The 16,027-nt window shown below is 37.8% G+C and overlaps 1 protein-coding gene across 4 annotated transcripts in view; it reads left to right on the plus strand.

Moving 5' to 3' along the window:
• LOC127445616 (PEX5-related protein-like) overlaps positions 1-16,027 on the plus strand; it is a 164,463-nt gene that overhangs the window by 58,670 nt on the left and 89,766 nt on the right. For 3 of the 4 annotated variants that reach the window (XM_051705792.1, XM_051705794.1, XM_051705793.1), the window contains exon 2: positions 13,122-13,226. The exons of the other annotated variant lie outside the window; for it this stretch is intronic. In XM_051705792.1, coding sequence (XP_051561752.1) covers positions 13,122-13,226 — 105 coding nt within the window. The remainder of the gene's footprint in view (positions 1-13,121; positions 13,227-16,027) is intronic. 4 annotated transcript variants of the gene reach the window in all.

A 16,027-nucleotide genomic window follows, 5' to 3' on the forward strand; every position in this document is an offset into this window, starting at 1 on the left:
CTTCAGAAGCCATATGATAGGTGTAGTTGAGAAACAGATCAATATTTAGGTCTTTTTTTTTACTATAAATATCCACTTTCATTTTCATTTTCATTTTCACTTTCACATTCTTCTTCTTTTGTGTTTTGGTGATTTGCATTCTTTGTGCGTATTGCCACCTACTGGTCGGGGCTGGTCAAAGGTGGAGATTTACAGTATAGTTAAAAGAACTTAAATATTTATCTGTTTCTCACCCACACCTATCTAATCACTGGAGTCCTATGGATTACTTTTATGCTTCCTTTGTGTGCTTTTTGTAGATTTAGGCCACCATTCGCATTTTATGGACCTTCAGAGCTTAAATAATCTTTTATAAATCTTAATTTATGTTCTGCAGAAGAAAGAAAGTCATACACATCTGGGATGGAATGGGGGTGAGGAATAAAGAGAGAAGTTTCATTTTTGGGTGAACAAGTAAATGTATCTTGTATAAAGGATGCTTAGGTATTTTTACTGGGAAAAACAAAACAAAATACTGATGAAGAAAAATATTTTTTGAAGTGAACTCATCATAATTCTAAGGTCTGTAGTTTCAAATCCAAGCTGGTGATAGGTAAAGCAAGGCAAAAAAAAAAAAAAAAAAAAAAAACGGAAAATGAATGTATGATTTATGATCGTTTTAAAATGCTAACTCCATTGGGGCCTGGGTAGCTCAGTGAGTACTGACGCTGACTACCACACCTGGAGACGCGAGTTCGAATCCAGGGCATGCTGAGTGACTCCAGCCAGGTCTCATAAGCAACCAAATTGGCCTGGTTACTAGGGAGGGTAGAGTCACATGGGGTAACCTCCTCGTGGTTGCTAAAATGTGTGGTTCTCGCTCTCGGTGGGGCGCGTGGTGAGTTGTGCGTGGATGCCGCAGAGAATAGCGTGGGCCTCCACACGCGCTACATCTCTGCGGTAACTCGCTCAACAAGCCACGTGAGAAGATGTGCAGATTGATGGTCTCGGATGCGGAGGCAACTGAGATTCATCCTCCACCACCCGTATTGAGGCAAGTCACTACACCACCACAAGGATCTAGAGCGCATTGGGAATTGGGCATTTCAAATTGGGGAGAATAGGGGAGAAAAAAAATTAAAAATTAAAAAAATGCTAATTCCAGTTAACAAGCCTTTAATTGTCTTCCATGTATTCTTCTTAACTCTGCCTTCAGATATTGAAAGCACCAAGTTTTTAACATTTGCATTTGAAGTGTAGACGAAGAACAAAGGAAGCAATAAAAAAAAAAAGATTTTACACAAAACATGAGCTTTTAAATGGTTCTCCCTTGGTTTTGTGAGAGAAAATGGTGTCTGCACTACAGTGTCAAGTATCTCATTATCAACATTACTCATGCTGTACAGCGAAATCTAGTCCAAAGAGACTCGTTGAACAGACAATGATGCAAGGGTTTGGTGAGTCAGATACACGAGAATGGCTGCAGGCAGCAAAGCCAGTTGAAAACACTTTGCAGACCACAAGGACATCTAGATGTCCTGCTGATTGCAGGAAACTGTCACGTCCTGCAGCAAGGAAACTCAATGTTAACTGGAATGTCTGATTTGGGGAGTTAGATCTTGGATGTTGCAGATCATGCAGAACATTACCCCACAAGTGATTAGTTAGCAGACTGATCGCACAGTAGGTAGAAAGTTTTGCTGCTGAAATCGGTCTGTGCTTACTGAAATTCGAATCACTGCCCCCTAGTGGCCGTTCAAGTGTTGCTGAACGTATGGGCACGTGTGAGCTCCAGTTTACAGGTGAAATGTCCAACAACTTGCACCAAAAGCGAGTTGTATGTTTAGTTGTAAATGATGTAATACAGTCAACAGGAATGCCTTTTTTTTTTTTATCTACACCCTTACCCTAACCCCAACCCTAAACCTAACCATCAGTGGAGTAAAATGTTTATTTTAGAACAAATATGCAACCTCTAATTCACGCTCACCATTGTTTATGTGAATGTGATTACTTCCTGGTTCCCACATGACTAGAACGAATGTCTCTGAGGTTGAGGGAAAGTTGATCATACTTGAGTTGATGCAAAAATTTCTAATGGGAGATGGCGCTTGTGAGTAATTCACCAGAATGGGATTGATTTCAGGTTATATGAACTTTCTGAAACAACATATTGATTTCCTGTGTGATTGTGTTGTTGTTAGGGATGTTTGACAATGGTTGGAGAACTGTTTTCTTTTACTGAATTGATTTATCCAACCCTCATGATAAAACAAACAAACAGCTTAAACCAGCCTAAGGTGGCTTGCTGGTTAAAAATTTAAGGAACTAAACTGAAAAATGAAAAAAAGCATTTTTTATTCAAAGTCCCTTTGAATTGTTCTGGAGTGAAGACTTTATTTTTAAATACTGGTACCTGGTTAATAACCTATTAATAACCGTTTATAACCGGTTAATTTTATTTGGATAATTATTTAATGAAACCAAAGACCAAAGGGTTTATCACAGTATATTTTTGGAATTATACCACTTCCTGTTGCATGAAAAAATTAGGCTTCTCTCTTTTTCTAGAACATAAGTATGTGCTTTAATTCTGAAGGAAACTGCTGCATTACACATTTCTTTGCCTAATTGCACATTGTGGATGTAGCATTCCGTGACATGCTGATAACCTTATTGTATATAATTACTACATATACATGTACGGTTAATCCAGATACAGGGAAAAACCTTAGAGGTAAATAGAAATGTCTTCCATACAGGAAAAAAATTGCTTGGTGAGGCAAATCACTTATTTTGGGCTTGTGTTTCCAGACCAGGTTGTTTGTTTCTCTTGCGAAATCGGGCAACTCTGCAAATGGTATATCACCCACCCTTAGCACAGAGTACTGTAATTTTGAAAAGAAACTTTATTAACCCTTCTATTATTTTGTTCAACCGTTTACCATTTGGAAAGTAGTCTGTGGAATGCCAGAAGCAGTACGAAAAAATAAAGTTTCGAAACCGAAATGAAAAACATTTTGTTTTTAGTGCCTGCTTAGCTGATTTAATCTGGTCTAACTGGTCTACTGGCCTTTCCAAGCTTGTGTTTTGCTGGTTAGCCAGCTGGTGTCCCAGCCTAACCAGCTGAAAATTGCCCAAAACCCTCCTAAACCCATCAAAACAGACCAGCCTAACCAGCTTGCCTTGGCTGGAAGACCAGCTAAACAAGCAGTTTGTTTCAGCAGGGAAATATGAAAGTCATATATTGTATCACTCTAGTTGCAATCTTAGCTCTAGCTTGATATTAACTGAAAGAACAGAATATAACTTTGTACTGAAAATGATAATGCAACATAACATAACAGATCTCTGTTTTTTAAGAAATAAGGCTTTAATTTGATTATGTCTAAATTAGTCTAATACCTTTGGACCAAACAGTTCTGAAACTTTTTGTTGATTTTATTTTGTTGCTTTGATTGCTATAGGCTGTCCATGTGTACTAATCCTCATCTTCACAGAAGTGGCTCTACACGTGAGTCCTCCTTCTGAATAAAGTTGGTCAAAAATTATCCCAGATTAGCAGAAGAATGTATTCCATCTCTGTTTAGCCCCTGAAATGCTCTAATTAGATCAGCAGCCCAAGTGCTCCCAGTGCAGGGAGAAAATTAAAATCATTAAATGAGCAGGAGTCTGCCGCATATTTATAGGGCACAATTCTATGAGCTGTATGACGAACTGCTAAAGCTGTTAATTGGCATAAATGACCGCATAAATGACCACCATTGAAGTATTTTTTTATATTTATAAAATGTGATATGGAATCTTTCACAGCACTTAAATTCAATTCCCTTTCTTAGAGCCAGCTGTGACTGTAGAGCACTTTGGATTGGCATCTTGAGGTCAGCTGTTTGTATTAGGACCCATTAGGTAATATAAATACATGAGAAGCGCCTCTCAGAGTGTCAAGGCAGTTCCAGCTCTGCTGGAAGATTGGAACAGCTGCTGATACATCAGTCATTTAAAGGTGGCAGGCAGGCGTGAAGTCTAAATATGAATCAGGACTACGAACTTTAAGCTCTCCTGAGGAGAAAGGTTATAGGATGGCTTTCCACTGTAGTGGTGTGGTCGTAATGTAGCCTTAAAGGGGGAAGTTACCCAGGGAGGCAGTTCACAGGTGTTGGAAAGGTTGACTTTAGTTTACTGGAGTTTCTGTGAGGACATCTCCTAACGTGTCTCTTCATTTCATGCCCACAGTTTTTCTTTTGGGGATAGACCATTCCTAACGGTTCCTCTTCCTTCTTGTTCCGAGATGTAATATTAGATACAGGGCTGTGTTTTGTTTACACATAATGGCTATTGGTCCTGAGTCCAGATGATTCTCAATTTGTGGGTAGTCAAAGCTATTCAACATGAATGAGCTCTTTGAAGCTGAGGGCAGATCCAGCAAATGGAAAAAGCTCTGGCAGGAGCCGAACTAGAGATGCATCAAACAGCCATGCATTATCCACACTGATGGTACATAATCCAAAGACAATGGGGGTGCACAGAGCAAGCACCACGAGTAGTACATGTCACAATAATATGGTCATGTTTACACACCAGACCAATTAAGCAATTTTTTAACAGCACTTAAGTGAAATAAGTTAAAATTAATTTGTATAAATACAGCCAAATATGTATGATGGTTTACAGATGAGTGAGAAGTTTGTGCCACATAATTTGGAAATGTGAGACATTGTGCCTGTGGGAGATTATTCATTTACACATAGCCACAAAATGTGGGAATACTACTGTTAAATCAACTGACTGTAATTGCAATTGACAGTAATTGATTTTATTTATTTTTGTAAGTTTTTATTTTAAGAAAGTTTAACAATGTGGCAAGATAAGATGTGATTCTACACACCATGGAATCTATTGGTTCGGCACCACTGAAAGCAGCTGATACCAGGAACTAGTAAATATTTTTACACTGTAAGCTTGGTAATAACAGCATTATATTCACAACCAGTTTATGGCACCAACCGATTTGAGCTCATGATCTCACCACTCATCACACATACAGTGTCGTGACAAATAGAGAAAATTTAAATGGACAGGCAAATTTTAAATTTCTTAATGCTGTGGGACTTTTTTTTTTTCTTTTCTTTTTTTTTTTACTTGAATGGTTTAAACTTTTAGCGCTTGCATATAACACTAGCATACAATAGGTTAAGAAACACTTTTATTAACCTCTGTTACATCTTATTGGTAAAATTAAGCAATATCACACAAGCAAGAGGACTGTTGTCTTGAAGATCAGCACCCTTGTGATTTGGCCACAGCCTTGTGCCACAGGTAATCACAGCCATGCTGATCTCAAACAACTGCACAATTGCAAGTGTGACATTGCTTTTACAACAGTTCAACAAACAAGTAAATAATATTAAATACATTTCAGAAACATTTTGGCCATTTCATTTGGTATTTCTTCTCTGCCAGTGAAAATAGTTCCAAAAGAAGTCAAAGCATCAAGCATAACTGTATTCTCCACACTGCTCTCATAGTCTGGTTTTGTTTTGAACTAGTTTCATTCATAAACGAATCAGTGTTTTTGAGCAAACCTTTTTTTAAGTGAGCAAATCATTTAAGTGAATTAATTGTTTTCATTCACTTCCATTCTCTCGTTAGTAAACAACCCAGGGTGTGTCTCGATCAACTCCCTTGTTCAGCAGGATTTGTTTAGGGAGTCTGACATTTCTAGGACTGGTCCAATCGCAAAATCGTTCAAGTGCACTGAAACGTTTGTTCCGTAGAAATACCTAGAATGCACCGTAAAAACCAGGGAGCATCGTTGCTCACTATGTTCCCTTACCGGAAACATCATCATGTCTTCTGAATCCTTCAAGTTGTTAGAAGATGAGCACAAGTGTAAAACTATGAAGTCAAAGCCTTATTTTTGCTTTAAAAGAGGTCTTTTTTGTGATTTCTATCATCCTGAATATCCATGAAAGGGAAAACAATCTTTTATATATTAGAGTCGTTTGAAAAATGTTAAAAATACTCTTCTTTATACATTTGGCTGACGCTTTTATCCAAAGCGGTTTACAGTGTGCTTATTACAGGAACAATCCCTCTGGAGTTAATTGCCTTGCTCAAGGACACAATGGTGGTGGTGGTGGTGGCTGTGTAAGCAACCTCCTGCTTACCAGTTCTGTGCTTTAGCCCACTACGCCACCACCACTACACCCTTGCCAGTGTTCACGGTATACTGATTCATGACATAGGGAACTTGGGATCTGATTGAGCCGCACCCTCTGTGTTGTTTCATAAATCACTATAAATTATTCAATGACTCACACTCAACATAACATTTGTGCTGTCAGTCAATGCAATTAATCGCATAATTTTTCACAGTTAATCGTGATTAATCGCAGATTTTGAAAGTGATGAAATTTGACTCTATATACACTCACTTAACACTTTATTAGGAACACTATGGTCCTAATAAAGTCCCAGATGTGTTCATCTGCTGTTGTAGCCCATCTGCCTCAAGGTTCGAAGTATTGTGCATATTGAGATGCTATTCTGCTCACTACAATTGTACAGAGTGGTTATCTGAGTTACCATAGCCTTTCTGTCAGCTCGAACCAGTCTGGACATTTTCTGTTGACCTCTCTCATCAAAAAGGTGTTTCCATCCGCAGAACTCAAATTCCATTTATGTGCATTTTAGGAAAGAAAGCAAAACAATATGTAACAATATAATGCTTTATTAACATTTTATAGGTCCCCCCATAGGTTGCATATTCATTGCAATGGGCATTAAATCTCTTAAACTCATTCTCCACAATGTTAATCTGCTGGTAGACTGTAGCTATCCGCTTTGCTACAGCAATCGTGAAGCCGCGTTCATGATTTGTGCAGCCTGATGTCACATAAAATTTGGCAAGTTTGTGCCGATTTTTCTTTAGCCGAAATCGGTATACGTTGACCGAATTTGAAAACACTGCCTCCAGAGGCTAAAGCGGTAAGTGTTTCAGAGCATATAAACAAGTGTGACATAAATTTGTATCCAGGAGAGAGCACCAGAAGCCTGTTGTAAAAAGAACTGTTTTCAGCTGAACATGGTGTATAACAGTGAAGAGAAATGTTTATTTTATTTAATCTACTCCCCAACCAAAACCTAAATCTAACCCTAACCATTAGTAGAGACAAAATGCAATGTTAGGGATAAAAATGCAACCTCCTTATCACGCTTGTGATTGTTTATACAAACGTGATTACTTCCTCGTTTGAATGGGGATTGAACTTTTGTCTCCCATGCAACTGACGCAACGTGCTACCAGTCGTGCCACGAGGGAAAGAAATTGTTGTTGAGCCGTTCCAAATATGTCCGATGGGAGATAGGGCATGTCAATGAGTCGTCATACTGTTGCCGATCCTAGGGTACCGGAACTTTCGGAAACAGTATGCCGACTTCCCGTGTGATCATGTTGATTCGTGTGAGGGTGTCAATGCCAGCGTCAAGCACCGCTTTGATCTCCACATGAAAAGTATTTGCAAACAATGTCTCATTCTGCGATTTTGTGATAATTAAGACTTGAACCTGCTTCTGTGGTAATTAAATTGTGCATTACAGAGGCTGAAAAGTACTTGCTTTCTGTCACAAGTTTGGGCTTCTTTTGTACATACAAATTGCAGAGGTCCTTTCCCATCGGTGTTGTGTATGTGTCGTGGTGTGTGCTTCAGTGTAATGACTCAGGGCAAAAACACTGCAAAAGTTCTGCCCCAGTCCCACCAGTGTTTTTGCTGGTTTATAATTTATTAATGGTAAATGCGTCAATCACAATTAAGAATAATTAATGCGTTAAACGTTTTAAATTGCATGTGTTAATGCGTTAATTTTGACAGCTCTACATAAAATATGATAATTTGTCTCCACCTGCTGGCGTAAAGATGTGGTCTGCAGAAATCTAGGCCTGCTTTTTATGAATCAGTGAACAAAATCTAAACTGAGGAATCAAGATCCCCACCAAAATTTGGAAAGCCATGAACATAGATTAAAGGAATAGTTCACCCAAAAATGAAAATTCTCTCATAATTTACTCCCGCTTATGCCATCCTGGATGTGTATGACATTCTTTCTTCAGCAGAAGAAAGTCTTTCTTCAAAGTCTTTCAAAGGATCAACTTTCTTTCTTTTTTTTCTTTCTTTTTTTTTATCTCACAAAGTCTTTCAAGTGTCTGGGCTTTTTAACAGTCCTTTGGGACCTACGCACGCTTGGCGCGGCGCTTAAAGTGTCCCCACTGCCCAACACTGGTTGTTGATTAGAGAGCAGAAACAATACTGAAACTCTTCCTCAAGCAATCTATGGTAACTGCTGATGACGTGGATGACACAGGATACACATCCATCCACTTTGAATGGGCATCAATGATTATCAGAAACATGTGACCCATGAAAGGCCCTGCATAGTCTATATGCAGTCTGACCCATGGTTTGTCAGGCCACTCCCATGGATGAAGTGGTGCTGATGCTGGTGCTTTCTGATGTTTCTGACATGTTAAACAACCTTTCACCAGTGACTCAATGTTGTCATCTAGCCTCGGCCACCAGAAATAACTTCTCACCAGAGCCTTCATGTGAGAAATGCCAGGATGACACTGATGTAGTTGCACTAACGCAGCTTGGCGTCCCTGTGGCGGCATAACAACTCTAGCACCCCACAAAATACATCCATCTTGTATACTCAGTTCTGTTTTTCTAGACAAGTAGGGTTTAAACTCTGTGTTTTCTGTTTGACAGGGCCACCCCATAGCACAAACTCTCTCACTCGGGCCAGAACGGGATCCTTACCAGTGATAGCTGCACCAACGTGTGTGTGTGTGTGTTGAGTTTTCATCCACATGTACTGTTTGTTCTGTGACTATACAAAAATAAAGTGATTTCTGAATTACTACATAGAATTTTTCCTGGGATGATGGATATAAATAATCAGATGTTTATCGAGAGTGGGTAATTAAACTCTGTTATACACTAAACTGTCATGAAATCTAGTTTACATGAGGGAAGTATTGTGTGCCTGTTACTGTGTGGTAACTTGCAATAAGACTAAATTCACTAAATTCAGCATGTGCTGCATGGTGGCCTGGCCACTCGTCTCATCTCTCACTCCAGCTGCAGCACACACAGCTCTCGTGCTCAGTTAAAATTGTAACCTGAAGACACAGACTGCATCCGAAAAAGGGAAATGCTGCCTTCAGGGGACTGCATAAGGAGGTAGGATGAAATAAGGTCCTTTTTAAACTGTTCAGAGACCAGTTTCCTTTAGAGTTCCATTCATCCAAAATGCTATCGTTTAAACCATTAACTGATTAGGCAGCTGCCTATGTTTTCGGATGCAGCCAAAGCTCGTGTAAAACAGCCCTGACAAAAGTCTAACTCCAAGTATCCTCCATCGGTGTTGTTGATTTCGGTGTTGTTGATATTGAATCTCACGTTCCAACCACGTCAGAAGAAAAATGGTCGATACTAGATGACGTCACTACAGTGGTAACTATGTGAATGCGAAAGCAAAAGGGGAAAAGTCTCCTCAGGTGTTCCGTTCCTCGTAAAAGTTCTTATCTAGGAAGTTACTAAAGGATAAGTACCAATGTAAGGTTGCACCAACTGTGCGTAAGGTCTCACTTAAGTTGAGACGTAAAGTTAGTTCACACTAAAGGCTTAGTAGCTACTAGTAGTTTGTAACTAAGTCAGTGCTTAATGTGGTTGCACCACTTGTTCTTAAAGCAAGACTTAACAAGTAGGTCGTAAGCTCTCCGTAAAGTAATGCGTAGTCACATAATATGACGTTTCCCTGAAATGATCCAATAAGCAGCCTTGAAATTTGTACACAGAAGTGTTAAAAAGCTGTGAATTTCAGTTTGATCTTGTTCAGACCTTGTTTGCTCACGTAACTGTCAGCTGTAATTATTTCCCCATTGAAATATGATATGTAATAAAAAACTTTTCATTAATGATATAGCCTATGTAAATAACAATATTCAATAACTGTATCTAAAATTAAAAAGGGACAATAAATAGGCCTAAATAAATACTAACACAACAGGCTGGAAAAATAGACATTTATTTATTTTAATATCTATTTCGTATATGTTGAAACATGACACCGTGCGGCGTACACAGGAAAGTGCACCGTTAGATCGGGTTCATGCTGAAGTGATAGCCTATGTTTTTTACATAATATTTTCTCCCGTAAATGTAAACAAGTGTCAATGCCAACATCATCATATACGTTTTTCACAAGACCTTATTTTACATAGACTACTCATCAAAAGAAATATTTAGCAACATTGCAGCAGCTCCATGAAGCCCAGAATGTCAGCCAAAGGAGAGTTGTCAGCTTAATTAAAGATTATTAGATCTTTGGGGAAATAGCCAACGGCTGGGTTTCCCAATAATACTGCAACTTAAGCCTCTACAATCATCTTAACTTACGTTGCTCATTATTTTACGATGGAGTAACGGCTGTTTCCCAAACCAGCACATAGATTGCTCGTTATAAAGTAGAACTATAGTGCTTTGTTATGGGAGCTGTCCGTTAATGTACCCGATGATCATCGCATCATAATAAGGGGATCTCACATAGCCTGTGTTGTTTCTCTGGCTGGAAACTGAACAGATGCACACAGAACAGGATTAAAATTACAGGCATCAGTACTGAACTACTCATAGACCTTTCTAAACAGAATGAAGGGAATCTCTCATTGCACACTCACTCTAACCTCCTTTGTTAAACGTATTTTTTTATTTATTCATGCCTATTTATTAAAGTTTTAAACTGCACGATCAATTTACTCACATATGTCTTAAGAAATCTGTTTAATAAGATAATCTTTCTATTGCTATCTTTGTTATGATTATCAAATAAAGTTAATAAAACAATTCTACTGTATTATGTGTCATGTAAATTTAGATTTATCTTTAGACCTAATTTAGACCTATCACATTGCATTCGCAGACTGCAGAGCCTGCCAATTGATTTCAGTGTGATTTTTATCCTCTAAATCAATGATCAAAATATATTAATATAATTTATTCAATGTCCTTTTGTCTCTGATAAACTGTGAAAGATGTGAGAAAGATACATTTAAGTTGCACTTAATCGACTTAAGAGTGGTACAAAATTGTCGTTAATTTACGAGCATTTTTACATAGGTAACGATGCTTTTGGGAAACGCACCATAGAGATTAAGTACTACTCAAGTGCCACTAACGTGCTTCTTCGTGCTTCAGGAAACCTAGCCAACACCTGTGCAAAGCAGGAGGACTGAAAAGTGTCTGATAATAATGTTTATTGCAATATCTCTTATTTTAATTATTTGTATTTATTTTTATCACTAATCTGGAGATTTCTGGCCTCGCCCCTTGCTGAGATATTTTTATAAAATTCTTTGTGTTCTGCAGAAGAAAGAAAGTCATGCACATCTGGGATGGCATACGGGTGAGTAAATAATGAGAGGTTTTTCTTTTTTGGGTGAACTATTTCTTTAAGTGATACAAATAGTGAAGCATCTCAGTATAGCCACATTGTTGTGATTTATACAACAATGATTTGGCACACTGTTTTATTTTTGTTCCCTTTTTCCCCTGTTTTATTCACCTAACACATTACATTGTGGTGCAAAATACATTCTAAGATTTAGAATGACCTTAATTGGCTTCAATTCAATTCAATTTTGTCAATACACTATATTTTGCCATCTCCCAGACAAAAAGAATGAATGCATTTACCATTTACATTATTCTTGCTGTATTAAAATTTTTACCAGCATACAAATGCAGTCAAATTGTTTCTTTTTTTTTTACAAACAATAATTCAGGCTGGGTTTTGGAACATATTGATATCACAAAAGCATCCAAAGTTAAATCATGCAACAGGACACTCTTGATAATGGCAGATGACAAAGTCAATCACACAATGGTGAAACCGAGAAGTCCTCTTGATGCAGACTGCTTCGGTTTTGGATTTAAAAACACTTACTGTATACTTTAAATCACACAAGACTTGGTCACGTGACTTTTGAGTTTGTCTGTAGACACAAGTGTTTTTTCTTCTCCATTAAAAGCATTAAGTTCTCTGGAGTGATGTCTCTTGAGGTCATGCACACACAATGGCACTAGAACACTATCACACAATCACAGGGTAGAGTAAGTGAATTGAGTGCTTGGTTCTTGTTTTAAGAATGACAACACAGTCTGATTCACAGAGACAGATTTCTTTTCTTATCTCTAATGGCAAAACCATACTAGATTGGACTGTCCAGGAATACATTTTATTATATATAAAAAAATTAATTAAAAAAAAGATAGCTGGAAACTTTAAGGTGTAAATTGTGTGTGTGGGGGGTGGGGTGGGGGGGTTGCAAAGATGCTTTATATTTCATCTTTATCAAATTTAATTCTGAAGTCACATCACCACACAAGAATTTGATATGCAGAGGTAGATGAAACTTTGATTGAGAAATGTGAGAAAGTGTATTTCCCAGTTAAGACCATTTAAGAAAACCACTTGAACAGCTGTGTATTTTCAACTTCAGTTGAACTACTATTTATGTGAATATTTTAAAGGTTTATATAAGTTTAATTTCATTTTTGGAGTGTATTCAGTCTTTGTTGTCCTGGGTAAAGCAAAGCTGAGTGTTGTGCCACTTTTCAAATCAATCTAACCCATTATATAACTTGGCCTTGGGGCAATAGGATGCTCTCTTCCCCCCTGGAGAGGCAGTGGTTACTGACTGTTCAGAGTTACTGACTTTTCAGAGAAGGGTTAGGGTTAGTCTGTCTCTGTTGCTCAGATAATAGCAGTTGGCGACAGCCATCCTATCACTCGCATGACCGTGGTGGCCTCTTTGAGGTGTCGCACTTCATCAGACAAAGTAAAACTGAGCATGACATTTGAGAAAGTGAGAAAGAATATACTGAGGCCCCATACATGTGTTTTCATGTGTGGCTTCTAGCAGTGTTTCATTTTGCTGTGTGCTGTTGACACTCCGTATGAACCATATACATCTTTTACCATATAAATCTTTTAGCCTATTACCACCTTAGGACGAATAATACTTGGAATATCAAAATATTCTGTCCTGACACAAGTCATTGTTGATTTCACTGTTGTAGGGGAAAGACTCTAGGGCTGCAGATAAGACCGTTGCCATGGTCCTGAAGGAGATACCCAATAAGGCATCCTCAGAAGGCAAACCCCTCCTCACGGTGACAAACAAGGTGGGCAGAACTACTGCAGTTACTGCAAGAGTTAAACAGCACCTCCATTCTTGCTGGTGATGATAACCAATCACGAGGCTTTGACCATCACATGTAAAACTCTAAGCCTAACAAAAAAATCACAGTGTGTCTCTGCCATTAGAAAACCCAAACAAACAACACAATAGTTAACAGGCTGTTTTCTTTCTTTCAGAGCTGCTCTGTTGGGTATAAAATGGGACTGCTCACATCAGTCAAGACTTGTCACAGGCAGTAGAATAGGGACAATAGAAATGGTCCTTTTAGATGGACACACATGGATTTAAATAGTAGCTTTGTGGCAAGCTTAAAGTGATGGAGATGTCCATGAATAGAGGATTTTACAGAACAACCACAATGAAATAGATAATTACCTAGCTGTGTAAGAAATATTTCTAATATAGGCAGACACTTCACCACATACTTTGCACATTCAAAATCACATTAGCCTTCATAAGTAGCTAATATTGATATTGACATGTTTTGATGTATTAAACATTATTTTGCCTTTATTTTACATGATATGATTGATTTAAAACAAATTGATTTACCTTTCTTTGCCCTTCATTGGTTGATATTAGTCTAGAAAATGCCATTGTCATAGCTTTAATAGCTTGTCTTCTTTTTGCCTGTGTGGTCTGACTACGGTGCATTCTGTGTTAAAATCGTGTGTGTGTGAATTGTTTTTTGTGGTTTACGAGGACATTTTTTTTAGGTTACACTAGTAATTATGAGGGTATTGTGCTATAAATGTGGTTTATGAGGACACCCCTAGTATCCTCGTAATTCAAATGGCTTAAAAAACATACTAAACTATGTTTTTTTTTTGAAAATGTAAAAATGCCAAAAGGTTTCTGTGATGGTTAGGTTTAGGGGTAGGTGTAGGTGTAGGGTTAGGGGATAGCATATATAGTTTGTACAGTATAAAAAGCATAAAAAAAGTGTGTGTGTGGGTCTTTGCTTTGCTTTGCTCCCTATTTAGATAGCTAAGTAAATTTGTGTGTAGTGTCTTGGTGTCTAACACTATACTGTCTGTCTGTGTTTACTGATCCAACACAGATTATAATTTTGAACTATTCAATTATAATTGCATTATAGGCTACTAAATTTTAATTGCAATCAGTAAATCTGGTCTCCACTGCTTTTGCTTCATAATTGACTAAATGAGTGATGTGATCCTGTTTCAAAGCATGTAGTAGTATGTTTTGTATGTTTTTGAGACAATATACAATACGTTCATAATAGCATGAAGGTTAGTTCATTTTCAGTTCAGGTGAGGTAGTCTACTGATCAATTATAGAATCTGGAGTTTAAGGTGCGCCCCAAACCGCATATTTCTATGCCATTTTGTAATGTAAGTAGTGCGAGTAGTACGTTTACACTGAAAATGCAGCAAAAAGAAGTGTACTTTAAGTACCCGGATGATGCACTTTTTCAACCGTCAAAAAGGAGTGTGAAATGTTGGACACTTCATGCACTCAGCGCACGCGGCTTGCCATAGATAGCGGAAGGGACGGAGTTACCTGGCTGCACTGCTGGTCTGACAAAACAATTGTAAATTATGAAGAATGTAGCAACTGGCGAAGCTTCAGTGGATACAGCACCTTACAAATGTGAGTTGAATGCTTTGCCATCACCCCAAGCTGTGTGAATATGTATGTTGTTTAAGATACAAGTGTTGAAATGATGTTGGCTAACCTGCTAAAGCTAGCGCCAACACATCACGTGCGTTTGAAACATCACTACCGTCAGCTGTTAAACAGTGAATGCTTCTGTGTAGTAAAAAAAACTTTAAGTGTTCCATTTGGGACAGTACTACACTTTGAAAATTCATAAACTACATGGCTGAGTGCATAGTATATTTTAAAAGTGCATAGTGTATATTGTGTCGTTTGGGACACAGCTACAGCGTCATTCCTCTGTGTAAAGTCGTGTCAATTTCTGATGCCAGAGTGTTATCAGATCAATAGTGACCTATTTACCACAATGTGGAACTATCACCTAAGTCTATTTAGTCTCGTAAAGCAACCTTAGGAAATTAATGACAAAACAAAACAGTTGATTTCATTGGCAAAGTTTACTCTATTTGGGTATTATTCAATAATAGATCATTTTTTAAAGGCCTGAATAACTTTATAATGAGAAAGTCTCCATCTCTGTGTCTCCAAACAGTTTTAAACTGTGGATATTTACACACCTGCGCTCAAAAAAAAAAAAAAAAATTAACTGCAAAACTTTATTTTAAGAGAAAGAGGGCATTTAAGACTGCATGTAAAGGGATAGTTCACTCAAAAATTTTTCCAAACCCCTATGATTTACTTTCTTGCATCGAACACAAAAGGAGCTGTTATGTATTATGCTAGTCTCCATTTATTACATTGCATCTATTTTTGACATAATAAAAGTGCGATCTATTTTAGATACAGTTGAAGTGAATGGTGACTGAGGCTGTTATTCTGCCTAACGTCTCCTTTTGTGTTCCACAGAAGAAAGTAAGTGAGAGAGGTTTGGAACAACATGAGGTTGTGTAAATGATGACAGAATTTTCTATTTTTGGATGAACTATCCCTTTCAGTAAATGATCTTTAGAAAGTCATTTTATTAAGTTGATTGAAAACATTTTTAGCCATTATGAGAACAAGGCATCCATATTTGTACATTGGAAGTTTTTGTTTTAGTACTTGACAACCAATAACAAATGAGCAACCTTGCTTTTGTTGCATGAACACTGATATTTGGGTTTAATTGACATATTAATGATACGGTTATTGTACAGACTTCAC

The sequence above is a fragment of the Myxocyprinus asiaticus genome, chromosome 9 (assembly GCF_019703515.2).
Source record: "Myxocyprinus asiaticus isolate MX2 ecotype Aquarium Trade chromosome 9, UBuf_Myxa_2, whole genome shotgun sequence".
Taxonomy (NCBI): domain Eukaryota; kingdom Metazoa; phylum Chordata; class Actinopteri; order Cypriniformes; family Catostomidae; genus Myxocyprinus; species Myxocyprinus asiaticus.